The 27,527-nt window shown below is 40.4% G+C and overlaps 1 protein-coding gene across 1 annotated transcript in view; it reads left to right on the top strand.

Moving 5' to 3' along the window:
- piezo1 (piezo type mechanosensitive ion channel component 1 (Er blood group)) overlaps positions 1-27,527 on the top strand; it is a 77,429-nt gene that overhangs the window by 38,581 nt on the left and 11,321 nt on the right. The window contains exons 20-46 of the mRNA XM_088352022.1: positions 1,632-1,757; positions 1,906-2,106; positions 2,186-2,390; positions 2,681-2,785; positions 3,918-4,074; positions 4,497-4,740; positions 4,931-5,027; positions 6,296-6,461; positions 6,719-6,808; positions 7,114-7,196; positions 7,787-7,846; positions 7,911-8,011; positions 9,573-9,717; positions 10,165-10,221; positions 10,337-10,509; positions 11,632-11,741; positions 11,945-12,121; positions 14,969-15,227; positions 15,398-15,586; positions 16,862-17,014; positions 17,074-17,263; positions 19,603-19,720; positions 19,819-19,966; positions 22,813-22,965; positions 25,358-25,419; positions 25,515-25,673; positions 25,754-25,901. Coding sequence (XP_088208148.1) covers positions 1,632-1,757; positions 1,906-2,106; positions 2,186-2,390; positions 2,681-2,785; positions 3,918-4,074; positions 4,497-4,740; positions 4,931-5,027; positions 6,296-6,461; positions 6,719-6,808; positions 7,114-7,196; positions 7,787-7,846; positions 7,911-8,011; positions 9,573-9,717; positions 10,165-10,221; positions 10,337-10,509; positions 11,632-11,741; positions 11,945-12,121; positions 14,969-15,227; positions 15,398-15,586; positions 16,862-17,014; positions 17,074-17,263; positions 19,603-19,720; positions 19,819-19,966; positions 22,813-22,965; positions 25,358-25,419; positions 25,515-25,673; positions 25,754-25,901 — 3,876 coding nt within the window. The remainder of the gene's footprint in view (positions 1-1,631; positions 1,758-1,905; positions 2,107-2,185; positions 2,391-2,680; positions 2,786-3,917; positions 4,075-4,496; positions 4,741-4,930; positions 5,028-6,295; positions 6,462-6,718; positions 6,809-7,113; positions 7,197-7,786; positions 7,847-7,910; positions 8,012-9,572; positions 9,718-10,164; positions 10,222-10,336; positions 10,510-11,631; positions 11,742-11,944; positions 12,122-14,968; positions 15,228-15,397; positions 15,587-16,861; positions 17,015-17,073; positions 17,264-19,602; positions 19,721-19,818; positions 19,967-22,812; positions 22,966-25,357; positions 25,420-25,514; positions 25,674-25,753; positions 25,902-27,527) is intronic.

The following is a 27,527-nucleotide window of genomic DNA, read 5'->3' as shown; positions in this document are numbered from 1 at the left end:
TGGGAAGTAAGCTAAGAGTCACATTCATTTTTGTTAGCACAAACTGTGATACAAAATTGTAAGTTTTACAAACAAAAGCTATATACAAAGCCATGCCTGAAACAATATTGTTGAAATGCAGTAGAACAGTAATTTGAACTAGCATTAGAATCAGAAATGGAATCGTCTTTTTTTCATCAATGTCAACGGTGTGAAACATTGTATGCAACAAGAGGGCACTCCAGGGTTAAACATCTCATCTCAATAGCTGCACCGCTTACCCTCAGTAGGGTCGCGGGGGTGCTGTAGCCCATCCCAGCAATCATCGGGCAGTGAGCAGGGGACACCCTGAACTGGTTGCCAGCCAATCGCAGGGCACACAGGGACAGACAACTCGCTCACTCATTCACAGCTAGGGACAATTTGGACCGGCCAATCCACCTGAAATGCATGTCTTTGGAATGTGGGAGGAAACCGGAGTGCCCGGAGGAAACCCACGCAAGCACGGGGAGAACATGCAAACTCCGCACAGGATTTGCTGGATTTGAACCCACACATGAGGTTCCCAAGACCTTAGAACTGTGCCGCACACGCGCTAACCACTGCACTGCCATGCTGCCCAGGGTTAAACATGTAATATAAAAACTTTGAAGAGGAAAACTGATAAAAGACTATCAGGATGAAAAGGAGGATAAAATAGTTAGATCTTGCTATTATGACTGATCACACTGGTGAAGGGAAACAGGCTTTTTCTTTAAATCAACATCCGAGTTGCGGGACTAGATGGATAAAAACAAGCACTGGAGGGAGGTTTTCACAACAATAAAACAAATAAACCAGGTCAAAGCTGTGATGGTTTTGCAAGACATTTTTCAAAACTGCTTCATTTAGATACTAAAGAAGCAAAACACAGAATTTAGAGGAAAATTCCCAAGGCACTGGCTTCACTCCAATCTGTCGTCCAGACTAAAACCAGTAGATGGTTTGATAAGACTCTAGACCTCTCTCTAAACAGTAAATCTGAACACAACTTAGACCAATGTAGAGATACGACTGGATAAATGATATATTGTGGCGAAAAAGTGAAAAAAAAACAAGTACTACATATGTGAATAAGTACAGTGATCATTTTATGTGTGTTAATTATCAATAAGTGATAAACTTGATTCAAATATTGATGTGATGATTGAAAAGAATAAAAAAGATATAAAAGTCAAGTCAAGTCATGTTTATTTGCATAGCCCTTAATCACAAAGAATAATAAAGGGCTGCACAGACCACAGATTATTGCAAACCACATACTATTATGACTTCATCCCCTGATCTAAAACCTACATGAGGGCAAATAATACACAGATAAGGAAAGGAAACCGTACACAATTTTGACTATATGCAGTGATATATTTTAATATTTTAACACTGGTAAAATGTACCCTTGTAGAATTCATTTTTAGTATATTATGATAGTAGATAACAAAAAATATGTAAAAGAATCAGGCCAACGTAGTCAGTGGCAATATTGCTGTCAGTTATGAACAGTCTTTGAACGCCACATGTCGCTTAAGTTAAAGGTAGACCAGTTCATCTCAATTTCTGTATCACAGTTCAACTGAATAGTAAACTTTTTTTTGCTCCTTCTCTTTGTGTAACAGCCACTTCTGAATGAAACCAACCTTTTGCCTAACGAATTAATGAATTCAACTTTGTATAAGTCACCGGTGGACCCAGCCAAGTGGTTTGGCATCAGAAAGGAGGCCACCGTCCTGGAATACAGCAAGGTATAATTAGTAAAAATTTTGGCTAGAGTAAGCCTTGGCACACATTGCCAAAAGTCACTGAAGAGTAACATGTAACATATGCTAAAATTCAAGGGTCTTATACAGATAAGGCCTAAACAAAACAAAATCATTTCTTTTTTTCTGGCAGAAACATTTAGTGGTGCTGCTGTTGTTGGTGTTTGAAGCCACAGTATATCGACACCAGGCCCACCATTATAAGCAGCTGCAACAATCTCCCTCAAGAATACCAGCTTTGTTCCCAGAAGTCACAAAGAACATTTTAGACCAAGGTCTTCTTGTCTGCTTCAAGTACCTTCTCAACTACTTCTTCTACAAGTTTGGATTAGAGGTGAATTTTGACTCATAGATAAATGATCAATGACTGTATTTTTCAAGCCTTAATGATTATATGCATGGTCTGTTTGAAGATCTGCTTCTTGATGACTGTGAATGTGATCGGTCAGCGGATGAACTTCCTGGTGATTATTCATGGTTGTTGGTTGGTGGCCATTTTGGTGAGGCGACGGCGGGAAGCTATTGCAAGGATATGGCCGAAATATTGTCTCTTTCTGGCCGTCTTCATGATCTATCAATATATACTATGTGTGGGAATCCCACCTGCTCTGTGTAAAGGTAAGTCATTCTTGAGTTGATACTAAGGTTGGGCAAACTTGCCTAACCAATACCGGTATTTTTTTGTTTAATTCGAACCCTATTTCCCACCTTCCTCCTGCTCTGTCATCTTGTCAATATTGGTAAAGAAATTCAAGTTGTATTTTCAATTTTCAACTAAATGTTTGAAATTGTCTGCTATTTTTGTTCACCCTGTTTTATTGTTTTTTTTTTTTTAATTGCCTTATGTGGTGGAAAGAATTTACGATAATTGGCAAATGTTATGTATTTTATCTGTCTTTGGTTTATAGATTACCCATGGCGGTGGAATACCCAACTTTTAATGAACTCTGCTCTTATCAAATGGCTTTATTTGCCAGACTTCTACACTGTGCCGAACTCCAAAAACCTCATAGGTTGGTTCATGTTGACTTGGTTGTGTTCAATGTGGGAAGTTTTTCATTTATTCCCCTCATTATACTTCACTGAGAGAAAATCTGAACATTTGAATAAAACAGTCAAGGCTCAATCCCATTACTTTCCCTTCCCCTGCATTTTTCTTATTATTGTAGCAATGCACGTCTACATTTAGTCAAAGTCTTCCCCATTGTTGAACAAAGAATAGGGGAAGGAGTGATTAAAAGGGAAAAGTTTCCTTTCAACAAGATGGGTCAGGAGTGCCCTACCTTCACCAAAGTCATGCCTTCTCGACTTTACCCGCTTGCTGTAACAAAACTAAAATATGCTACAAGTGTCACGGTTGCCATGGCGCCCAATTGGCCCCGCCCGGGTGGCGCCAGCTGCAGCTTGTTGACAGATTGGCTCCCTGTCAGTATTTAAACTCGGTCCTGTCAGTCCCATTTTGTCGGTCTGTCTGCGAAACTCAGTTTTTACTTGTCCTTCTTTAGTACCATTCTTCTCCCGCTACGATCTGTTTGATCTCGACCACGTCTGTTCTCCCGCCCCGAATAACGATCCGTTTTTTCATCTCGACCACGTCTACGCTCCTCTCCTGGCTTTTGACTTGTTTCCGATCCCGATCACGTTTTTGCTCTTCTATCCCGGTTACTGACCCATTTTTTCCGTTCCCGACACCGCCATCGCTAGCCACGAAAGTCCCAGTTCCGCTTCTGAGCAACTTACTCCCCCCGACCAGCCATCTCCGGATCGTATGTGCGCTCCTTTCCCTTCTTCCCAATAAAACTGTGAGAAACGTGACGTGGGTGGGTCCTGTTTCCGTTCTGGTCCTGACAGTAACCACTTCCAAGGTACTGTTTTGAGTTGATTAAACGAAAAAAGAAAAGGTGAACAGTATTGAACAGGCGCAGCTCGAAGTGATAACATGGTAAGCAGGAAATTTGTTCTTTAATCCTTGAGAAGGCATTTTTTCCCTCAGCAAATAAGTGGAAGGGGGAGGAGAAAGATGTGGGTAGGTCGAAGGGGAAGTAATGGGATTGGGGGGCCTAAGTTTAGCTCTGGATGTTTTAATTCTCTCACTGTGTCACATTGTACAAACATTCATCTTAATATGTTATGTCTCTTCCACAGTGGATTTTATGCTCCTGATTTGTGCGTCCCAGCAGTGGAACGTTTTTAAGTGTGAGCAGTCAGAGGAGTGGGTCGCTCTGGCTGGAGACAATACAGACAAACCTGATCCGATGGAAGGTCGACTCTTTAACCCTGCACCCAATTTTGTTAATTGCAGGTATATTCAGTGTTCTACAACTTGATTCCTGATCCGTTATTGATCTGAAATGAAATGATCTGCATTTCTATAGCGCTTTTCAAGTCAATGACTTCCCAAAGCGCTTTACATTGTGCTTCACATTTCCCAATAGCGGCCGTGATCTGTGCAGCCATGTAAGGCGCTAACCTGCTTATTGGGGGTATTGGGGGTTCAGTGTCTTACCCAAGGACACTTCGGCATGTAACACGGACAAGCCGGGACTCGAACTGCGATCCCTTAATCCTAAAACGATCGCTCTACCTCCTGAGCCACTGCCGCCCCAAATTTCAGCTCAAGTAGAAAAATCAACAGTATTTTCCATAAAATGATTTCTGATTGTAGAAAGTATAATCTTGATCTTCAATTTTCCACAAGATTAACATGTCCCTCTCTTGTTTTAGGAGTTACCTGGACATGGCTAAGGTTTTGGTTTTTCGCCACTTATACTGGCTTGTACTCTCCGTGGTCTTCATAACTGGAGCTACACGTGTCTCTGTGTTCGGATTGGGATATCTTCTCGCTTGTTTTTTTTTTTTATTGTTTGGAACCCAACTGTTGGTCAAACCCTCCAGGACACGCCTGGCCATGTGGGACTGTCTCATCATTTATAATGTGGCAGTCATTATTTCCAAAAATATTCTGTCAGTAAGTATGAGATCAATTGTTAAAATTAGATTTCTACTTTTTCCATTTTATTTTATGGTTCATGCTAGGATGTCATACACCAAGCTTTATTCAGTTCACATCTGCACATTTTACACCAGTTTCAATTGAAGATGCTCTAAATCACGTACAATTTAATTTCATGCAACTAGTGTGTCTCTGTATGTTTCAGATCCTGGCATGTGTCTTTGTTCTTGAAATGCAAAAGGGCTTTTGTTGGATGATACAACTGTTCAGTTTAGTTTGCACAGTCAAAGGATACTATGATCGTAAGTATTGTTATTTGTAACCATGCATGAGAGTAAAGGGTAACAGATACTACTGTATTATATATACTCATTTACATTGTATGAACCTAAGTGATGTTTAGAAATTGAGAGGATTTCTGTCAAAATATACTAATTAGATAGATAGATAGATACTTTATTCATCCCCGTAGGAAAATTCACACTTCCAGCAGTATCCTTTTGTTGTCTATTAACAGATTAACAGGATGGCCTCGGGGTGCTGTGTTGTAGTTTAATTGTAGTTTAATTAATGGTTATACAATAAACTTGTGACAATGGATGATTATGAATGATGAGAATTTGCTAAGCGTATTAACTTTATTATATTTTTCTTAAGTCTACAAACGAAAACAAATTAAAACATTTCCTGCTCTATTTTTCAGATTCAGATTCAGATTCAGATCTACTTTATTGTCATTCTAGTACACGTGTATACAGAACGAAATGTCGATACATCTGACCCGCACAGTTTCCTTGAATGTACAGATATAAATAAAATGTTGTATTGAGTTGTAGTATTGAGTGCTAATAATATACTAAATAATTATGGCTATGTATAGTATTTTACAGTAGCGCAAATAGTGCAAGAGGAGTAGCCAACCAGATGTGCAAAATGGGCAGTCAGGTAAACAAGTCAGGTAAACAGAACAATAACACTGTAACAATAACGCTGTAAGTACAATAGTGCAGAGAAACAGATGTGCAAGGAGTGGCTAGCTATAAAGAACTGCCAGTAGTGCAAAAAGTCAAACAGAACCCACAGATGTACAGATTAGCAGCAGTTTAGATTTACTATGTGTTTGAGTGACCATTTAACAGTCTAATGGCCAGGGGGACAAGACTATTGTGGAACCTAGTAGTCCTGCACCGCACACTGCAGTACCTCTTCCCAGAGGCTAGCAGAGTGAACAGTCCATGATGGGGGTGAGAGGGGTACTCACCTTTAATGGTTTTAAGAAGTAAGAGCAAATGTTCTTAGTAGAGTTGCAGGTGTGGTGTCCCTGGTGTCAGGGATCAAATAACAAGCGAGTAATAAGCTGCTGGTATGTTGGTTAATTTGTTTCATGACTCAAAAGAAAAAATAACACCTATGTTCTAAATATTCAGCTGGTGTATTTCATTACAAACCAGATTGGCTTATTTTGACCCAATTTGTTTTATAGTGTCTTTTAAACCCAATGTACCCATTATTTTCAAATGAAATGCAGTATTTTCTAAATTAAGCATGTGTGTGGCTATTTTCTTCGCAGCAAACGTCGTCAGTGACAAGAACTGCAGTCTCCCAATAGAGGAAGCCGGAATCATTTGGGACAGTATTTGCTTTCTTTTCCTGTTGCTGCAGAGAAGAGTTTTCCTCAGTTTCTATTTCATTCACATCGTAGCAGAATCGCAGGCATTTCGCAAACAGGCCTCAAGGTAATATTCCGAAACACAAAAATACATTTACATAATAGTGCTAAACTGAAACATGATGAATGGTTGGTTTACTTATTTCTGATTACAACATTATATTGGCATTTTAGATTTAATTTAGAAAGATTGTTGTCTCAGTTCCTAAGGTCCGTGTGAATATTTTCTTTAATAATCGTTTGTTTGTGAATTACTCATTGTAGTGTCATTGATGTATTTTGCAAGTTTTGTTTCTCTTTTTTAATTGTTTTGCATCTTTACAGGGGTTTTGAGCTCTTTAAAGCAACTATAATGAAAAATATAAAATCACACCAACAAGCTGAAATGAAATCCTTATCCCAGCTCAAGAGATCGTAAGTGTTCAACAGATCAGTATTGATATTTTTTTTCAGATACATCTATGATAGCTAGAGCTTTATTTCCCTTGATAAATGTTGTATTTCGTGACCTGATTTTTCTTAATTTTTTAATTCGAATGAGGGAAGGAAAAAACAACAGTTGTCTTTTGGTGGAAGCACTCCACAATTTTACACTTTAATTGGTAAAAGTGATAAAAGATTGCAAGCCTCAACAATTGAACCTAAGTTACCTTTCTGAAGCGTATGCTATTCCATTTGCAATGCTAATTTTATGTTTTTATTTTCTTAATGTCTGTTAGAATGCACAGAATTCGCTCCAAACAACAGAAGTACAAGGATGGACACAAAGTTATTGAACAAGAAGAACCAAGTCAACAAGCAGGTATGAACCATGAATGCAAATCTATCTATCTACCCTGGTGATATCCCTCAAGAGGGGTGACTGACAGCAAGACAAACACATACACAAAAACAAAGAAAAGAAAAAAGTAGCAAAAAACACAAAAGAACTTGACCATGGCCAACCCAAATTCCCAAACACCCAAACAAGATAAGCACCTCGGGACCCAAGTTGGTCATGCATTTCGTCCCTCCAGATGAAACGGGACACAAGAAAGCGGCCATGTCACTCGGGTCAGGGTGACACAACACACTCTTCTGTTCAACAGCAGGGCCCGACAGCTTTCACTGGTTTACCCCTGCCGCATCATACAGGTCCCCTGCCCCTTAGAACGCGTCCAAACATCCCACTATCCTTTCACAACACCTCTCCACTCTTTCCTATCACTAACAAGAGCTTTAGCTTCCACTACATTTAGACCTCCTTCCTCCAGTGCATTCATAACACCCATCCATCCATGTCAATCATGGTCTTTCTCTTGGTCTCCTTCCATTTAATAGAATAATGATGGTGAAGATGTGTATTACTTCTTCAAGCTTGTTTTCCCTTTTTTTTTTACATGTGTTTCCCAGAAAAAAAGACCGACAGAAAGAAAGAAGGCTGGTCCCAGCCGTGGCTCAACCACGCTACAGGTATAACAAGCCTTATACATTAATTCATTTAAAAAAGAACTATAATAGAATTCCTATTCCACAGTGCTGCATTCCGGATGGTACTATCTCTTTGAATCAGACAGCGAGGATGAACTTGAACTGTCGTCAGAGGAACAGAAACCACAAAAACAAACTGCTTATCAGGTTAGGGAAATGCTTTGCCCTTTGTGATTGGATGGAAGGAAAATTAAAAAAATGAACAGAAGCATCCCACTCTGGCAAAAAAAACAAAACCAAAATAAACAAAAACCAATATAATATACCATTAACTCTGTAGTATTTTGTGTTCCCAGATTTAAAGTCAGACTGAGTAGGACAAGGGAGTGAACGGTACACGTGCTGAGAAATGGGTTAAAAATCGAACTTCAAAAATCCATATTTCACTTCATGTACATTTGAGGAATGTTTTACACTGTTTTTGGGAGATCTGAGCATGCCAACAGTGCCTCCCAAATTTTCCCCCTGTTAGTGGTTCTAAATATGGCAGTTGTTTTTTCCTAAATTAAGTTTTAAACATCCAAATTTTCACCATGCCATAGGAGCATTCAGTTTGAGGAGTTGGCTAGTGTGATATCACAACTTTCCTTCCAGTTCAGCCGTTATTGTCATTTATATATTTTTACAAAATTTTGCATTCATAGTTACTCACTTTTTTCACATAAATACCTATTTTATAAATGCCATAGAGTTGATAAACTAACATCTGTCAAAAAAGAGCAATGCAGAGAAAGAAAAGCCGCAAGGCCCTTGTTTAATCCAGTACAATAAAAACAAAAGACAATCGAGCTTGAATTACGCATGCGGAAGGAGCGGCATCTTGCACTCACACTTTCTTAATGATTTGCTGCTTCTCCCAGCATTTTGTTAACAAATTTGCGTTTATTTGACATTCATGAGGCTTACCAAGAGAAGGAAGCAAAATGATGGGGTTTTGGTCACTTGAGTCTCTGTCTGTAGTTTGCAATGTTTTCTAACACTTTTTGGATGCACTCATTTACAGCGGCATCTTGTGGTTGAATAGTGGTGTCCCTTTAACTCATTAATTGCCGTAACGTTTAAAAACATTTTCGGAAGCATTGTCCCTGGGTGCCATTTTTTTTTATAAAACTACCTTATCAAGTATCAAGCTGTTGGGAATTTTTTCAGTTAACATCTGTCACGGGACCGGACCAGATCGGAGGCAGGAAGGGTGAACTCATTCGCGTTAACGATCAGTTACTTTTATTAAGGAAATAAAAGTCGTCCAACACTCAGGGACAAAAACAAAAACAGGCTTACAGGTGAACAGGAACTCAGACTAGGAATACTCACAAAACAGGCTTTTACTCAGAACGGGCAAGTACAGGTTTCCTCAAGTCAAACAGAACAGAATAATGCAAAGTAATGCAATGAACCCGCAACCGGCAACCCCCAAAACCCGCCCTTAAGAAGCACACATGCAAATTAGAAAATCTGCTACAGCCGGTGCCAAGGGGGCGGGGCCAGCCGGTCGCCACGGCGACCATGCTGGACATGACAACATCAGTACCTTTTGTGATAAGCGGGGTTTATTTAACCCCATTCGCATCAGCCATCCTGTCTTCTTTTCGTTTAAAGGAAAATTGTACAGAAATAGTTTGGTTTGGACACAGGAGTGACATTTGTTTGGATCTGATAACGTAATGACCCATCCCAATTGATTTTATGAAGTTTTTTTCTCTCTTAGTTGGCTTATCAGGCGTGGGCGACCAATGTGAAAAGAGCTCTCAAAGAACACCACAGAAACCGAAGACCAAAGAAAAGATTTGAAATAGCTGAGGATGAAAGTGCCACTCAACATACTTCACAAGAGGAAGTGGGCTCATTGACAGGTATATATTTTGCAAAACATGTATTACCTTGTTAAGGCAGTATTGAACTTAAATTCGTAGACTTTCAAAATGAAAATATAGTATTTGATTGAAAAACACAAGTCTCTGGCTGCAAGTCTCTGCCAAATATCGGTCAAATGCCCATTATAACCTTTATGCACCTCTGAATTGAAAATGTGGTTGGAAATAAATAAAGGAGTGTAATTTATTTTAAAGGACTGTGTATGGATGATATAATGGTATTCATTTCATGGAATTCTAAGCAAAATGTTGGTATTTATTGATATATGTTTAAACATATAAGAGATTTTGGGGGGTGGCACTCTAAATGTTAGTGGTATTGTTATCTGTTTTTTGTGTTTGTATTGATTGTTCAGAAAGTTCAGTTTTAGTCTTGATATAAAAACAAGTTTAATTAGTGCTTTCACAATGGTTTATTTTGTGCAGGCTCCGAGGACGATGATTTGTTTGAAGATCCTCAACTAAATGAAGCTGACGTGTCTGGTAAATTAATTTGCCTTTCCTCTCCAAATTCATCGTACTTATAACTTTCCTTGATTTAAGTAAACATTTCAGAATTGAGCTTTTCTTTCTGGTCTTGTCCTCTTATCTCACACAGGTCGAGGAGAGATTGTTCAGAGGATCTTGGATTTGCTACGTTTGTTATGGGCTATAATCCTAGCAATAATGGATGGATTGACCCAGTGGCTGAACTTGTTGACTAAACAGTATAGGCAAACATCCGAGGTTCTTCGCACTGAGCGCTACTTCTTCATACACAAGATACAGCAAGTAAATACAGTTTTTAAATCATGCCTCCCAAAGCATATACCGTATTTTCCGCACTATAAGGCGCACCGTGTTATAAGGCGCACCTTCAATGAATGATATATTTTAAAACTTTTTCCATACATAAGGCGCACCGCATTATAAGGCGCTATAAGTGCATGCTGGTTTAAGATCAAGTAATGTGCAATTTTGTAATTGTAATCCTGTGCAGTCCTTCGAGACATTTTTGGGATTAAGGGCTATATAAATAAATGTGACTTGACTTGACTTGGCTACAGTAGAGGCTGTAGTTACGTTATGCAACCATTAGATGGTGCCGCGCTAAAGGTAATGTCAGCAAAACAGTCAAATAGGTCAGTCAAACTTTATTAATAGATAACAAACACGCTTTCCACAACTCCATTCACTCCCAAAATGAATAAACAGCTGTTTTATTATTTTCTATGAGGTAAAGCATCTTCGTGACACATCTTTAACATCTTTGAACAACAGCAAGGCATAACATTTTACTTTTCCTCCATTTAGTCTACACGCAAAAAAACGTCTGATACTGTTATGGTAGATTAAACGTTGCAATCGCAATATAGTGACACTCGTAATGTGCGAAAACAATAACAAGTGCAAAACAATAACAATAAAGCAATAACATAATAACTGTAAAATGTAAAACGTAAACAGCTTATCCTCATGCTTCCTCCACTTCCGCACCATCGATTCATTAATGTTAAACTCTCTTGCTGCTGCTCTATTTCCGTGTTCTACTGCGTGACTGATCGCCTTGAGTTTAAACTCTGCGTTGTAAGCGTGTCTCTTAACAGGAGCCATTTCAGGGTCTTTATACAAACGCACAAATAAAAGAGAATCGTTGTTTAATATTTCCCAGTATGCACAGCGCACTTCTTCTTCTACGCGAAAAATGGAGTCGGTGGCTGCTTCTCTTAGTTGCGAGACCTTGCAATTCAATATTGATCTGTATATAAGGCGCACCGGATTATAAGGCGCATAGTCAGCTTTTGAAAAAAAAAAAAAAAATCAGATTTAAAGTGCGCCTTAGAGTGCGGAAAATACGGTACTCTAATCAAGTACCCCTAAAATACCTTATTTAATCCCTGAAATGTCCCCCAGCCTCCTCACACACCATTAGGCTCATCGGCTGACCAATCTCAAGGTAGTGAGACCCCCTCACTGGAAACCTTTTTGAAACAAACTGAGACAGAATGCTCATCTCAATACAGGTTAGTGTGGCAAAGGCAAAGGAATGATAATTTAATTGTCCAAGGCCACTACAAGGCCTAAAGACACAAAAAGCTGAATTTGGTCAGACAATTTTGAATTCTAGATGTTCTGGCTTCCACCAAATAATAGGTCATATTTTATTTCAATGAGTGTTTATTTGCCTGTAACTGTTATGTACTGTTTGTACGTTTGATTTGATTAGCCTCGTCGAGGAGACTCAGATTGTAGAAGACCTTTCTCCTCCTGAACCAAATCACAACAATACTGCAAACCTCTTGAGTCCTCTAATCCCTCTTGGCAGCGATGAACTGATAAATGATACCCAATATCTTCAACAGCAGAGACACTCGAGAACAGCCAGCGAAGTTCTTGGAGACAGGTGACATGATCATTGATGCTCAGCCAATGTAGGTTCATGAGTCTAAAAATATCATTGGGATAGGATTGAGATAACGACGTTGATTTTAAGAATATTTCACGAAAGTTTGATGGATTTGAGGAATGAAACGTATCAGGTCTATCACCTTCCTTCTTTAAAATAAACACACAATGATAGACAGGAGACATCCATTTTAGGTTTGGAGAAGATAATAAACTCAAGTCCTGAATCTCATCCTTGTGTCATTTCAAACCCTCCCTCTTTGTTGTAAGAAGGATTTAGACACAGACGCAAGGGAGTTGTATCTCACACTTCAAGGGGACACACTTGTAAATGAGAAGTGTAAACAGGCACATCCCTAAATGCCAGCATGAGGTTAGAATTTAAAATATATTTTAGCTTATCACTTAAGTCCTGTATATAGAAGATCTCCAAGCTCTGGGAAAGGGTCCTCAAATCAGAAATTAAGAAATTTGCTTCAGTAATCGAAGTTCAACAGGTCAAAAATGTCAATTTCTCAGTCTTAGAAAAACCTTTCTACCTTGAAAGGATCATCCCATCTTCTGTTGTTCTTATTATTGTCATGGTTGCCATGGCGCCCAATTGGCCGCGCCCATGTGTGTCACGGTCGCCGTGGTGCCCAATTGGCCAATTTCGGGTTCCAGTTTAGTTTCCGTCTGTTTTTGTCCTGTTTATTATTTTCTCCAGTATTTGTTCCCGTCTAGTTTCTCCTGTTAATTTTCGATATCCTGATCCGTTATCTATCCTGTCTGTCACTTCCTGTCCGGTATCGACCCCATCTGTCCGATATCAACTCGGACAATTGGAATCGGTCTCGTCGGTCTCTGGCTTCCGGTCTTTCCACGCCAGACCGGCTACCTAATGTGCGTGACTCCCCATTTCCTGTAAAATAAAGGCTTGTGTGAGAACGTCACGTGATTGGGTCCTGTATCTGTTCTGGTTCTGACAATTATAGGATATTGGTTACTCTTCAGACATTTTTATCTTCCACTCTAACGGTATTCTGGGCTGCAATGATTTTGAAGACTCTTCATAGTTGACTTTCTCAACTTTCTCACATTTCCGATTGACTTATTTGTATTTCTTAGTAATGGTTGAAAGTAGAGTTGTGTGCGGTTATCTTGCCGTTACCATTTCTGCAAGAGATTTTGCAGGTTCCAATATTGAGGCTCTGTATCTTAGAAGTGCCATGTTCTTATTCTGGGCATTTTTTTCTTCGTTGTTTTACAATCGGGCACTGAAAAAGCTGCGGTCAATCATGGACAATTCATCACATCCACTACACAGCATTATATCCAGACAGAAGAGCAGCTTTAGCGACAGACTGCTGTCACTGTCTTGTACCACGGACAGACTGAAGAGATCTTTTCTTCCTCATGCCATGAGGCTCTTTAACTCCACCCGGCGGAGTAAAGGCGCACATTAAACCACACCCCCTTATTCCAGTGTGTATTTTATGTAGCACTATTTAAATACTCTATACAACACGCTACAGTGGGTATTAGCACGTCACATTGGGTATTTGTATATTGTTTTCCTTTTGCTTTATTGTATTGTTCTCAGTGAAGGGATGCTGATGGAAATGTGAATTTCCCTGCGGGGATGAATAAAGTATCTATCTATCTAGACATCTATCTATCTATCTATCTATCTATCTATCTATCTATCTATCTATCTATCTATCTATCTATCTATCTATCTATCTATCTATCTATCTATCTATCTATCTATCTATCTATCTATCTATCTATCTATCTATCTATCTATTCCCCTCTCTCTGCTTTCCAATTTGACTGCAGATAGGCTATGCTAGAAGTCAGACGGTCAAAGTCAGATTCCTGAAAATTGTTGGAATTCTCGATCTAGCAAGGTCCATTGTCGCCGTAAACGATTTGTGGTATTCCGTGCCTTGCAAAGATTGATTTTTTTTTAGCCCCATGACACAATCAACTGACATTTTGGACAGTAGGAAATGGACAAAAAGTCAACAGCTGTTGAGTAGTTCTTTCATTTAAGATGATAAATTCCTAACCCTTCTTTCCGCTAGGGTTCATCAGGAATTTCTGTTCTGCATGTTTTTTGCGTCACAAAGAGTAACTCATTTCTCAATGTCTGCAACTGATTGCAGGGCCAATAGACAGCTGATCTGGCCATTCTTTTGTGTTTCTCAATGCTTAACTATCCGTCATGCCGGCTTACCAGTATTTATTATCCCAGTAAGTGTCTAGTTACTACTCTCTTCCGTTAAAGTACCAGTCCATCCAGACCACTTAAATTTCCTCTTAAGTTGTATGTTTTACTTTCCCCTCTTGACCAATACCCTTTTGGCTGCATCTTGACTTTTGGAAAACAGGGATCTTTCCTTTTGGCATCTTCACTTTGCTTTGATTTCTTAGGGTTAGGGTTAGGATAATCATTAAGAAACGAGTTCCCAATCAGATTTACATAATCTATTACCTCAGTCTTTTTCCTTTTTGTTTTTTTTGTTTTTGTATACGTTTTGTCTTGCTGTCTGTCACCCTTCTTGAGGGATATGACTGAGGTAGATAGATAGATGGATAGATAGATAGATTACCTCAGTCTCTGTGAAACTTTGTTTTTTCACTGTGTTGGCTGGCCCTTGAGAAAGCATCTACCACACAAGGGATTTATTTACCTGGCATGTAGATCGAGTTTTGTAAATTGTAACTTTATACTGAGTCATTGAATACACGGTGTCACCTAACTGAAGTTTTTCTTGACGTCTAGAGACCAAAATTTAAAGTTTATTAAATAGTTGAATCAATGACGCCAACCTATTTGTGACAGTCTAATTTCTGTCCCTAGGACCTTTTTTGTCGAAGAACTGGAAGAGAGCACGACATTCTACAACAACCAAAATCGCTTGTTGAAGCTCTTGTTTGCCACACACAGTCTGCTGGCAGCTAACTCTGAGCTAGTTTGTTACTTTATTATATTGTTAAATAATGTGGTCAGCGCCTCGGTAATATCACTGGTATTACCAATTATGGTCTTCCTATGGGCTATGTTGAGTTCTCCGAGACCAACAAAAACATTTTGGATGACTGCCATTGTCTACACAGAGGTAGGTAATGTCCTCAAAAATATGTCTGTATGTCTAGAATTCTTTTATAGTAGATTTAACTTAGAATAATCATTAAAAATGGCATGGTGGGAAAGTCTGTCCTCATCGCATCATTTTTTGAGTGTCATGCTGTATGTGTTACTCAAAACAATTTATATGCTTCTCTACAGGTGATGGTTGTAGTGAAATACCTTTTTCAGTTTGGATTTTTTCCATGGAACAGTGTTTATGAGATGAAGATAAACGAAGATAAGCCTTTCTTTGTTCCTCGCATCCTGGGTCTGGAGAAGACAGATAACTACATAAGATATGATCTTCTTCAACTACTGGCTCTTTTCTTTCATAGATCGTTGCTCATGGTGAGTTCTTTAGTATAACGCAGACCTGTTCTTTAGAAAGTCAAGCTTTCTTTAAAACAGGGAAGGTAATCATGAATCATATAATTTAAATAACACTAATCATAGTTCATTGATGGCCTGGCTGGCAACCAGTTCAGGGTGTCTCCTTCCCACTGTCAGAAGATAGCTGGAATGGGCTCCAGCACCCCCGCGACCCTACTTAGGATAAGCTTACACATAATATGTATTATCTGCACACAATTATCCCGGTTAATGGATAATTCATTGATGTGGCTTACAAATTTACTGGTTTAAGGGCGACATTAGCTCAGAAGGTAGAGCTATCGTCTTGGGATCAAGAGGTCACAGGTTTGATTCTCGGTTCCTTCGTGGTACATGTCGAAGTATCCTTGGGCAAGACACTGAATCCCTAATGCCGCTGATAGCAGGTAGTTGCCTTACATGGGTGACGGTGTTATTGGTTAATTAGTGTGTAAAAGGGAATAGTGTAAAGCACATTGTAAAGCGTTTTGGGAGGTCTTCATTGACTTGAAAAGCGCTATATAAAGGCAGACCATTTACATTTACTGGTCTGGGTTACAGCAACAAATGAGGGATTACAGTACAATGTAAAATGCAAGATCAAAGTTTATTATAGCTGCATGCTAATTTTGTTATGGTCGCTGTGGCGACCGGTCTGCCCCGCCCCCTGGGCACCAGCTGAAGCAGATCAGCTAATTTCATGGCTGCTATTTAAGGTTGGGTGGTGGGTATTGCGGGTGTTGGCTCATTACACCTTTTCTGTTCTGTTATGCCTTGTCCTGTTTAGTTTAAGTCGGAGGAAACCTGTACCTGACCATTCTGATTGTAAGAATGTTTTTGTTCTGTTTTGTCCCGGAGTTTTTGGACAACTTTTATTTTGGTAAATAAAAGCTTTGATCCTACGCAATTGAGTTCTCCCTTCCTGCCTCCTGCCTCCGTTCTGGTCCGGTCATACCCTTCCCCCTTCGTGACAAATTTAAACTTAATAGTTAATCAAAGTGAATGTTCATCCCATAATCACATTTTAATTTCATACTTAGCTCACCACAGACAAACCAAAGATTTATAATAAAGACTTAATCAATGTTAAAGGTTTTATGAGGTTATACAGCTACATACTTTTCAGAGTTTTGTTTGCACGTGGAATGGTTACAATATTGAAAGCTCATGTGGTTTTGCATTCCATGCTAAGAAGTGCTTTTACATTAGCAATTACAAATTTTACTTTATTCCTAATACTGTATTTGTCTACAGCGTTATGGCTTGTGGGACCACAAAGACCCTTTTGTTGAACAAAGTAACTCCTCAGGCAAAGACAAGAACGGAAAGGGACAAAACAATGACAGATTGAGCTCAGCATCTACTACAGAAAACCTAAATATCAATGACCAGGGAGAACATCAAAAGGTAAGAAATAAAACTATAGGTCATCTGAATGGCTTTTCTACTACTAGTTTGCTCTACAGGTTTTACCAGCTGACTCACGAGCATCCGTGGAAAGACAAGAAAGTATATCAGAGTCGAATAATTCCAGGAGTGTAAAAGAAGATGGACTAAACGGAAGCAAAGAAGAGGTCTTTGAGGAAATCACAAAGAAAAGGAGTGGCCTCCACTTACGCAAGAAACACAAAGAGCCTAAAAAACAGACATCTACAGGTTTGTACAATAAGGAATGTACAGTTTAATGTTGAAGGCACCAAAAATTGACATACCGTAAATTCTGGACTATAGAGCGCACCTGATTATAAGCCGCACCCACCACATTTTAAGGGGAAAACCGATTTCGTACATACACAAGCTGCACCTGTATATAAGCCGCATGCGCCCAAATTTAAACATGTAACACAGACACAAAATCAACCCAAACCCGACTTCAAGTCCCGCGATTGAAACTAAATGTCCTTCAATAAAGTCCACAGTCTAAAAATCACAGCCGGCAAAATGAACAGAAAATGATACCGGTACTTAAGGTTTGATGCAGACCTGCAGAGTCCGGGTCCCGTTGAAAGTAATCCAAGGAAAAAAGTGTATATTTCTAAAGGTAAGGGTGGGAAAAATATATCAGATGAACACATTTACTCACGCAACTCCTTCCTTGTCTGTCCCTCACCTTTAGCGGTCCCCACTTAAACTCGGCACCCCGCGTTTGTTCCGCCCCTCATTTTTGTTCACCCGTGCAAAACATATCAGAATAAGTGTCTTAAATAAATACAAATGAATACATTACAAAAATATACAGTTGCAAATACATATTATACATGGGTTACACATATTTATAAAGAAAGACTGTACACCGAGAGAGTTTTCAAAGCTTTAATAATAATAATATAGCTTTGACAGGGCAGTTAATGGTAGCAACACTTGAGCGCCGCTAGCGGCCATTAGAAAAATTACATAAATTGGCCACATCACTGAATAGGACGCAGGGTTGAAAGTTAGGGAAAAAAGTAGCGGCTTATATTCCGGAATTTACGGTACTTGCCATCATTGTTTATAGTTTGGTCACGCATCTAAGGTCTTATAGTTCCTACTCACCCGCTCACTTGATAGACTTTAGTCCATCTTGGGCTGTTTGGATAGAATAAGCCCAGGGTCATGCTTTTGTATTGCAGTGGTTAGGACATCCGTCTAAGATGAGAAAGGAACCCGGTTCGAGACTGGGTGGAAACATGTGTTGGCCTGGAGAGGGATTGGTGCCACCAGGCTGTGCTTGTTTTTCTTTTATTGACCATAGTTTGTGTACTGTTACCCAATGCTAAATATACTGCATTCTGGGTATCTTAGATATCACTTGTGAGGCCCCTTCTCAAGGTTTCCTATTTTCCTCATGCTAAGGTTTTGAGTTTTTCCTTTCCCGCATGTTGGTTTAAGATCAGGGGATGGTGTAATTGTAACCTAGTGGTTAAGGGATCCAACCAACCCACGAACCAGGCCCAAAGTCATTTTTGCAGCTTCATCCTGGCCACTCAGTATAGAATTTATGATTTATTTTCCTCGCAATGTCACAAGCCGGAAACGGAGACAGGACCCAATAGCGTTCACTTTTACTCAATTTTATTGAGAAAGAGAGCAGTGCTTGCTTCCACGATACGATGATCGTCGGACACGGGTAGCTGATGGCTGGAACGCGGAAGTGGCACTTCCGTGTCGAGCGAGGATAGTCGTAAGCAGCGGGAAAACAGGTCGATGGCCGGGAAGGAGGAGCAAGGGCAGTAACGAGTCCAGAAAAGAGTTCGGCAACAGGTATCAGGCAGGTAACAGGGCAAAACAGGTCGATGGCCGGGACGGAAGAGCAGGGCAGAAACGGGTCCAGAAACAGGTCAGGTAACAGGTATCAGGCAGGAGAAAACAGGGCAGGAGATTGTTGGAAGGTACAGAGCTTGCCTAGCTGAAAGCGTAGGTTCTCAGGACGGTCTGACAGCTTCATCTTGGAAGCCGGGGTTTAAAAGGAGTCAGGGAACCAATCAGCGCTCAGGGCTGTGGCGGCAGTAGCTCAGGAGGTAGAGCAATCGTTTTAGGATTAAGGGATCCCAGTTCGAATCCCGGCTTGTCCGTGTTACATGCCGAAGTGTCCTTGGGTAAGACATTGAACCCCCAATTACCCCCAATAAGCAGGTTAGCGCCTTACATGGCTGCACAGATCACGGCCGCTTTTGGGAAATGTGAAGCACAATGTAAAGCGCTTTGGGAAGTCATTGACTTGAAAAGCGCTATATAAAAAATGCAGATCAGATCAGACCAACAGGGCATTCGCAGGAGCCCTGAATCAGCAATCATGACAAATTAAATGTGACTTAAATTAACTTGATTTGCCCAAGACACACCATAGGAAATGGTTCCCCTACGACCCTAGTGGTTAAGGGATCCAACCAACCCACGGACCAGGCCCAAAGTCATTTTTGCAGCTTCATCCTGGTCACTCAGTGTGGAATCTGTGATTTATTTTCCTCGTGCTGGTTTATTTTTTTGCTTTATACATTGTAACTATTTTTCAGAAAATGCAGATTCCAGCAAAGACCTTCCAACAAGAAAGAAGAAAGTCAAAAGGAAAGGAGTAACCAACATTAAAATGCGAATTGCCCGACACAAAACAAAACAAGGATTTATCCTGGGGTTGGTTTACTCTTTATAACGACTGTTGATATTTATAAACTAAAGCAATCTCATCACTGCGATGATTACTTTATTTAATGATCCGCCCGTCTTGACAGGATTCAGCAACTTTACAAGCCGGTTCAGAGTTTCTTCTTTAATACACTCAAAGGGGATTATCGTGTCGCGACCGATGTCTATGCACTCATGTTCCTGACTGATGTTATCGACTTCATCGTCATTGTCTTTGGATTTTGGGCCTTTGGAGTGAGTATAATGTAATCATACAGTACAGTGGAACCTCGGTTCTCGACCATAATCCGTTCCAGAACCCTGTTCGAAAACCGATTTGTTCGATCACCGAAATCATTTTTCCCATTAAAAATAATGTAAATTGTTTTAATCCGTTCCAACACCCTGAATGTTTACCTTGAATGTTTAACATAAAGCTAACCCAGGCTAATCGTACGTTCGCGTTATCGTAATCTTCCGTACGAAAGATTACGCTAACATGAACGTGTAAAAATAAAAAAAAAAAGATAAAGAAAATAATTATGAATAGGATTTCTTACCTTTGTGGTGGTCAGCAGAAGGCGCAGGTGGACGGTGGGGAGAGGAAAATCATCAAAAGTTTTTAAACCTCTTCCAAAACTTGCGGCCGTTGCTTGCTTATAGAACTCACTCCCTTAGCCACATCACTAGATTTCACAGCCTCCTTATTCTTTAGTATCGTACTGATCGTAGATTTAGCCATGCTGTATTCCCTAGCAAGATCAGACACTCGCACACCTCCTTCATATTTTGCTATTATTTCTTTCTTAAATGCAATAGTTGTACGCACTACTTTTCTTTTTTCACCTGTAGCAACTTTGCTGCTTGCACGGACTTTCTTCTGAGGCATAATAAGGGGCTAAAACACCCGTACGCCGCTCAGCGTCGCCCCTAGCGTACCGGCGTTCGAACTCCCGATTTTTTGACCGAACAGCGAAGCAAGAATTTCTCGAAATTTTTGGTCGGACTCCGATTTGTTCGAACTGAGAGGCGTTTGAAAACCGAGGTTCCACTGTATATTTAATTGGAGCAACCCCAGCCAAAGTGGTTTTGCACTATATTTAGGCACGCTAATTATTGGGTCAATGTGAACACACTCGTAATTACCGTATATGCATATCTACTTTCTGTACTATGATTTTTTTTGGTCTCACTTAACGATCTCTTGTTATTACAGTTATTCTTGTCACTAACAAAATAAGATTTTATTGGTTGGTATCTATCTCTTGAAGCTGTATATCCTCTGTTATCAGTATCGTGCATCCTTAACTAACTTGTCTTACGTTAACGTAAGAAAATTCTATCATTTGTACTTCATTGCTCAAGAACAAAAAATTATCTGTAGTTATTACTCAACATAAGAAACACGAGTTAATGAAAGAAGTAAAAATGTTGAAAAGATTGTGCTTCTTCTGACCGAGAACAAGCACAATTTACTCAATCATCCATCCATTATCTGCACCGCTTATCCTCAGTAGGGTTGCGGGGGTGCTGGAGCCCATCCAAGCCATCTTCGGGCAGTGGGCAGGGGAGACCCTGAATTGGTTGCCAGACAACTCATTTGCTCAATTTGGACCAGCCAATTAACCTGACATGCATGTTTTTGGAATGTGGGAGGAAACCGGAGTGCCCGGAGGAAACCCATGCAGGCACGAGGTGGACATGCAAACTCCGCACAGGAAGGTTCAAGCTCATGACCTCAGACTGTGCCGCACGCGCGCTAACCACTGCGCTGCTGTGCTGCCATTAACTCAATCTGTCACGGCTGCAACTCGTTGACTGATGTCAGTGCTCTCACTCAACCTTTGTCAGTCCGTCAACAAACCTCTGCATCCGCAAGACGTGGGTTTTGACTCTGTCCGGTTGCCCGCTTGTGTTTCCTGTTCGGTATCGTTCCCGTCTATTTTGTCCTGTTTAATATCGATCTCCAGTTTCGTTCCTGGCTATTTTGTTCTGCTTGTTATCGATCCCCAGTGTCTGGTAGCGTTCTCGTCTAGTTTGTCCTGTTTAATTTCGTTCTCCAGTGTCTGGTATCGTTTCCTTGTCATGCTTGTTATCGGATTCCAGTCTCCAGTCCTGATATCAATCCTGTCTGTCCCGTCCTGTCTATCGACCCCATCTATCCGACATCTGCTCATGCAATTGGTATCGATCTCGTCGGCCTCTGGCTTCCTGTCATTCCACACCAGACTGCTGCCTTACGTCTTCCGCCCAACGATCGCCGAATCACTGGCATTTTGGGTTAACGTGCATGACTGCCCCATTTCCCGTAAAATAAAGCTTGTATGAGAATCGTCACGCATCTGTTTCGGTTCTTGACACAATCGAGTAATTTCAAATTGTTTTTCTATTGTAAATCCATAAACTGGATAAATGTATTCACACATCCAAAAACGGTGCATTTGATAATGCATAATACTGTTCAATAAAAACCTGCGAGAGTTTTGCTAGTGCGTCAAACAGTCAAAACCAGGCATGGGTAAACTATGGCCCATGTTTTGTTTTGGTGCCACTCTAGTCTGTTTGGGTCCCCCACATGAAAATATATTTTACACAAAGTCATTTACAATTACATTTTTTTGTATTTTGCATTTTTTAAAAAAGTTTTCCTGCTAGGCAGCACGGCGGCGCAGTGGTTAGCGCGTGTGCGGCACAGTTCTAAGATCTTGGGAACCTCCTGTCTGGGTTCAAATCTAGCTACCGGACTTCCTGTGCGGAGTTTGTATATTCTCCCCGTGCTTGCGTGGGTTTCCTCCGGGCACTCCGGTTTCCTCCCACATTCCAAAGACATGCATTTCAGGTGGATTGGCCGATCCAAATTGTCCCTAGGTGTGAATGAGCGAGTTGTCTGTCCCTGTGTGCCCTGCGATTGGCTGGCAACCAGTTCAGGGTGTCCCCTGCCCACTGCCCGAAGATTGCTGGGATGGGCTCCAGTACCCCCGCGACCCTACTGAGGATAAGCGGTGCAGCTAATGAGATGGGATGAGATGAGATTTTCCCTGCTAGTACTTAATAGCACGATAGCACATTACTTAATTACTTTGTTTTATATGTTACCTTAGAAACATAGCGCAGCAGCTGATATCGCCTCCACCTTGTCAGAGGATCAAGTTCCTGAAGCATTTCTGGTGATGCTTCTCATCCAGTTTACCACCATGATCATCGACAGAGCTTTGTATCTGCGGAAGGCCGTTCTGGGAAAACTCATTTTTCAGGTGCATTTAACACTTTATACACATCACTAAATGCCCCGTGGTAGTTTTCTCAATTCAGTATAACAGTTCATGTGTCAAACATTTTCCTGGCATTTCGAATTTTGTTTTGTAATTCCTTATTTACTATGATTCCAGTATAAGTTTAAGCAAATCTATAGCCTGATTAGTCAAAACAAAGACTGTATTTTCGGAACTATAAGGCGCCCCTAAAAAACAAAGAATTGCCAGAAATTCAAAGGTGCGCCTTGTAATCTGGTGCACCTTGCAGATGGGAAATACAGTAAATAAAATTGGAAATGCGTCATTACAATAAAATCTAATCGTTAAGGTAAGTAAAGTAAGGTGCGTCTTATAAATTGAAATATTTTGCAAGGGGTCTCCGTTTATGGTGGGTCGTACAGTATATACCTGCACGTCTTACAGTCCAGAAAATAAAGAATGTTTGAGCCAGCGATGAATTTTCCCTACAATTTGAAATTTCAATGGTGAATCTTCAGAAAAAGGTGTAAATTGATGCAAATCGTAATCTTCTTCACGGTGGTCTTTACAGGCAAACATTAAGAATAATTAATATAAAGAATATAAACAATATGTTAAAAACTGAATAAAAAATAATATTGAGCAATGCAAAACTGTGAAAAACTTGGATTTCAGGGATTTAATTTGATGCTTTCTCAATTACTCCATCTACAGTGGCTTGCAAAACTATTTGGCTCCCTTGAACTTTGTGACTTTTTTGCCACATTTCAGACTTCAAACATAAACATATACAACTGTAATTTCTTGTGAAGCATTAACAATAAGTGGGACATAATCATGAAGTGGAACACACTTTATTGGATATTTTAAACTTTTTTAACAAATAAAAAAGGAAAAAGTGGGTGTGCAAAATTATTCAGCCCCTTTATTTTCAGTGCAGGAAACTGTCGCGAAGTTCAGTGAGGATCTCTGAATGATTCAATGTTGATCTAAATGACTAACGATGTGTGTAATTAAGTCTCTGTATAAATGCACTTGCACTGTGATAGTCTCAGAGGTCTGTTTAAAGCGCAGAGAGCATCATGAAGAACGAGGAACACACCGGGGAGGTCCGAGATAATGTTGTGGAAAAGTTTCAAGCAGGATTTGGAGACAAAAATATTTCCCAAGCTTTAAACATCCCAAGGAGCACTTTGCAAGCAATAATATTGCCAAGATTGGACTGTCCCCCTAAACCTTCAGCTCATACAAGGAGAAAACTGATCAGAGATGCAGCCAAGAGGCCCACGATTACTCTGGATGAACTGCAGAGGTCTACAGCTGAGGTGGGAGAATATGTCCATAGGACAAATATCAGTCGTATACTGCACAAATCTGGCCTTTATGGAAGAGTGGCAAGAAGGAAGCCATTTCTTAAAGATATCCATAAAAAGTGCTGTTAAAAGTTGTCCACAAGCCACCTGGGAGACACGCCAAACATGTGGAAGAAGGTGCTGTGGTCAGATGAGACCAAAATCAAACTTTTTGGCAACAATGCAAGACGTTATGTTTGGCGTTAAAGCAGCACAGCTCATCACCCTCAACACACCATCCCCGCAGTCAAACATGGTGGTGGCAGCATCATGGTTTGGGGCCTGCTTTTCTTCAGCAGGGGCAGGGAAGATGGTTAAAATTGATGGGAAGATGGATGGAGCCAAATACAGGACACGATGGAGTCCGCAAAAGACCTGAGACTGGGACAGAGATTTGTCTTCCAACAAGACAATGATCCAAAACATATGGCAAAAGCTTTAATGGAATGGTTCACCAAAACACATCAAGGTGTTAGAATGGCCAAGTCAAAGTCCAGACCTCAATCCTATTGAGAATCCGTGGAAAGAACTGAAAACTGCTGTTCACAAACGCTTTCTATCCAACCTCACTGAGGTCGAGCGGTTTTGCAAGGGGGAATGGGCAAAAATATCAGTTTCTCGATGTCCAAAACCGATAGAGACATACCCCAAGCGACTTGCAGCTGTAATCGCAGCAAAAGGTGGCGCTTCAAAGTATAAACTCAATGGGGCTGAATAATTTTGCATAACCACATTTTCGTTTTTTATTTGTTAAAAAAGTTTCAAATATCAAATAAAGTGTGTTCCACTTCATGATTGTGTCCCACTCATTGTTGATGCTTCACAAGAAATTACAGTTTTTTATCTTTATGTTTGAAGTCTGAACTGTGGCAAAAAAAATAGTTTCGGAAGCCACTGTATTTACTGAACCAGGTATAAATAACACATATTACATAGAACCCACATATTAATTGAGTGATACAAGCAGTAAACTAAAACAAAAATAGCCAGTGGCCCCCTTTCAAGAAATGCATTGTACAAAAATGTTAATAATTTTTTCTTCTTCTTCTCTTTTATTCAAGGTTGTTCTTGTATTTGGAATACACTTGTGGATGTTCTTCATCCTGCCTGCTGTCACTGAAAGGTGCATTTTGGTGCAAAAACCAAATGTTTTGATCGCAAAAATGAAAATACTTTTTCTTTTGAATCGCCATAACTGCCTTTACCCATTTCTTTTAGGAGATTCAATCAGAACTTTGTGGCTCAGTTGTGGTACTTTGTCAAGTGTATTTACTTTGCCCTGTCGGCGTATCAGATACGCTGCGGGTACCCGACTCGTATACTTGGAAATTTCCTCACCAAAAACTACAGATACCTCAACTTGTTTCTCTTCCAAGGGTATGAACAAAACGCAAAATATAAATCTTCCCCTTTTCAAGTACTGCCTGTTTATTGTGTGTGTCTGTTTGTTTGCGTAGATTTCGTCTGGTTCCTTTCCTTGTGGAACTGCGAGCAGTAATGGATTGGGTTTGGACTGATACTACACTGTCTCTGTCCGACTGGATGTGTGTGGAGGACATTTATGCAAATATTTTTATTATCAAATGTAGCCGCGAGACTGAGAAGGTAAGTTCTTCATGAATTAAGATGTCCTAAAATAAAAAAATGTGTTGTCATGATTACTCATGTGACTCGGCTCTGCCCGCTCATTTGGCGCCACCTGCCGCGGGTTCTGATTGGCTCCTAATCACTATTTGAACTCAGTCCTGTCAATCCCCTTTTGTCAGTCCGTCTGCAAACCTCAGTGATCACTAGGCAAGCCTTTTTTCGACCTTGACTCCCACCTGTCCCGTTTTTTGCTCCTGTCTGTCCGCCGACTTCGACCCGTCTTGATCCTGACTACGTCTGCTCTCCCGTCCCGGTTTACGACCTCTTTTTGTCCCCGACTACGTCTACGCTCCCGTTCTGGTTTACGACTCGCTTCCGGCTCCGACCACGCCTTGCTCTCCCAGTCCCGACCGTTTTTTTTCTGTCCCTGACACCGCCATCGCTCGCTACGGAAGATCCACTTCCGTGTTCGGATCACAATCCGAGTACGAGACCTACTTGCTTCCCGTGTCCAGCGAACACCGGATCGTGGGCGCAGCCCTTTCTCTTTCCTTTAGTAAAACTTGTGAGAAACGTAACGCAACTAGGTCCTGTTTCCGTTCTGGTCCTGACAGAATTTGTAATATTAAATGAACGTTCCTTTTATTTTTGCACAGAAAACTAGAAATAAATTATTTTAATATTCTGTTTCCCAATAAATTTATCACTTGAAATGTACTTTTATATTTCATATTGCATATTTTTTTAGATTACTTTTCAGTTGTAATATTTATAGTGCTGCCTGTGTTGGATGCAGGATCACTGAGCGCATTTTTATTTTCGGTTTGGGCGGCTGAAGCGCATCATTGAGGCCCACTTTAAACTAACTGCACTTTAAACTAACTGTTTTGGCCGTGATCCCTTATCGCTGGTGAAATATTGCTGAGAGCTGGGCCAAGGGAGCAAATTTGTGTCACGCATGGCGTCTCTTATTTCCATTATTCCCGCTTAAACTGGTGGCAATCGTTCAACTGAGACCCCTTATCCCCAATGCTATATTGCTTTGAGCTGAGACCAGCAGAAGGCCCTTTTGTTGGGAGGCATGCTGTTCTGGCCTGCCTAAGTTGTGGCCGCAATCTATTATCCCCGGTCGCCTAATGCTAAGAGTGGGGGCTGGCAGAGCACATTTTCTTTTCTGTTTGGGCAGCTGAAGTGTGCCAATATGTCCCGCCTAATTTGAGCTGCAATGTTTTAGCTGTGATCCATTATCCCTGGTTGGCTGCTGCTTAGTACTGGGGTGGAAAGAGCAAATTTGTGTTAAGCTTGGCGGCTGTGTTTTTTTTTTAATTTTTTAATGAGTTTTCTTTGCCTAAAAGGCGACCCTGATCCATTATCCTGATCGACGAATGCTTCGAGCGGGGCCAAGGGAGTGTATGTTAAAAATGGGGGAAAAGAGGCTATTTTGCAGATTTTTGCATATTGTAGGGGGTTCTGGGCCCCATTAACTGTTGTAAATGATGGATTACAGTACTTTAAAGTATAGCTATGGTTTCCTAAATACAGTTATGAACCTATATATTTTATTCAAATGTAACCCATTACTTAAATAAATAAAATCAATAATATTTATGCGCTCAGACGCCAAGTGTTATCTCATTTGAAAAA

Source organism: Urocampus carinirostris, chromosome 13 (assembly GCF_059441175.1).
Source record: "Urocampus carinirostris isolate Australia breed hairy pipefish chromosome 13, RoL_Ucar_1.0, whole genome shotgun sequence".
In the NCBI taxonomy this organism is placed as follows: Eukaryota; Metazoa; Chordata; class Actinopteri; order Syngnathiformes; family Syngnathidae; genus Urocampus; species Urocampus carinirostris.
Note: the sequence above shows the minus strand (reverse complement) of the source record. Positions and strands in the feature narration are given on the sequence as shown.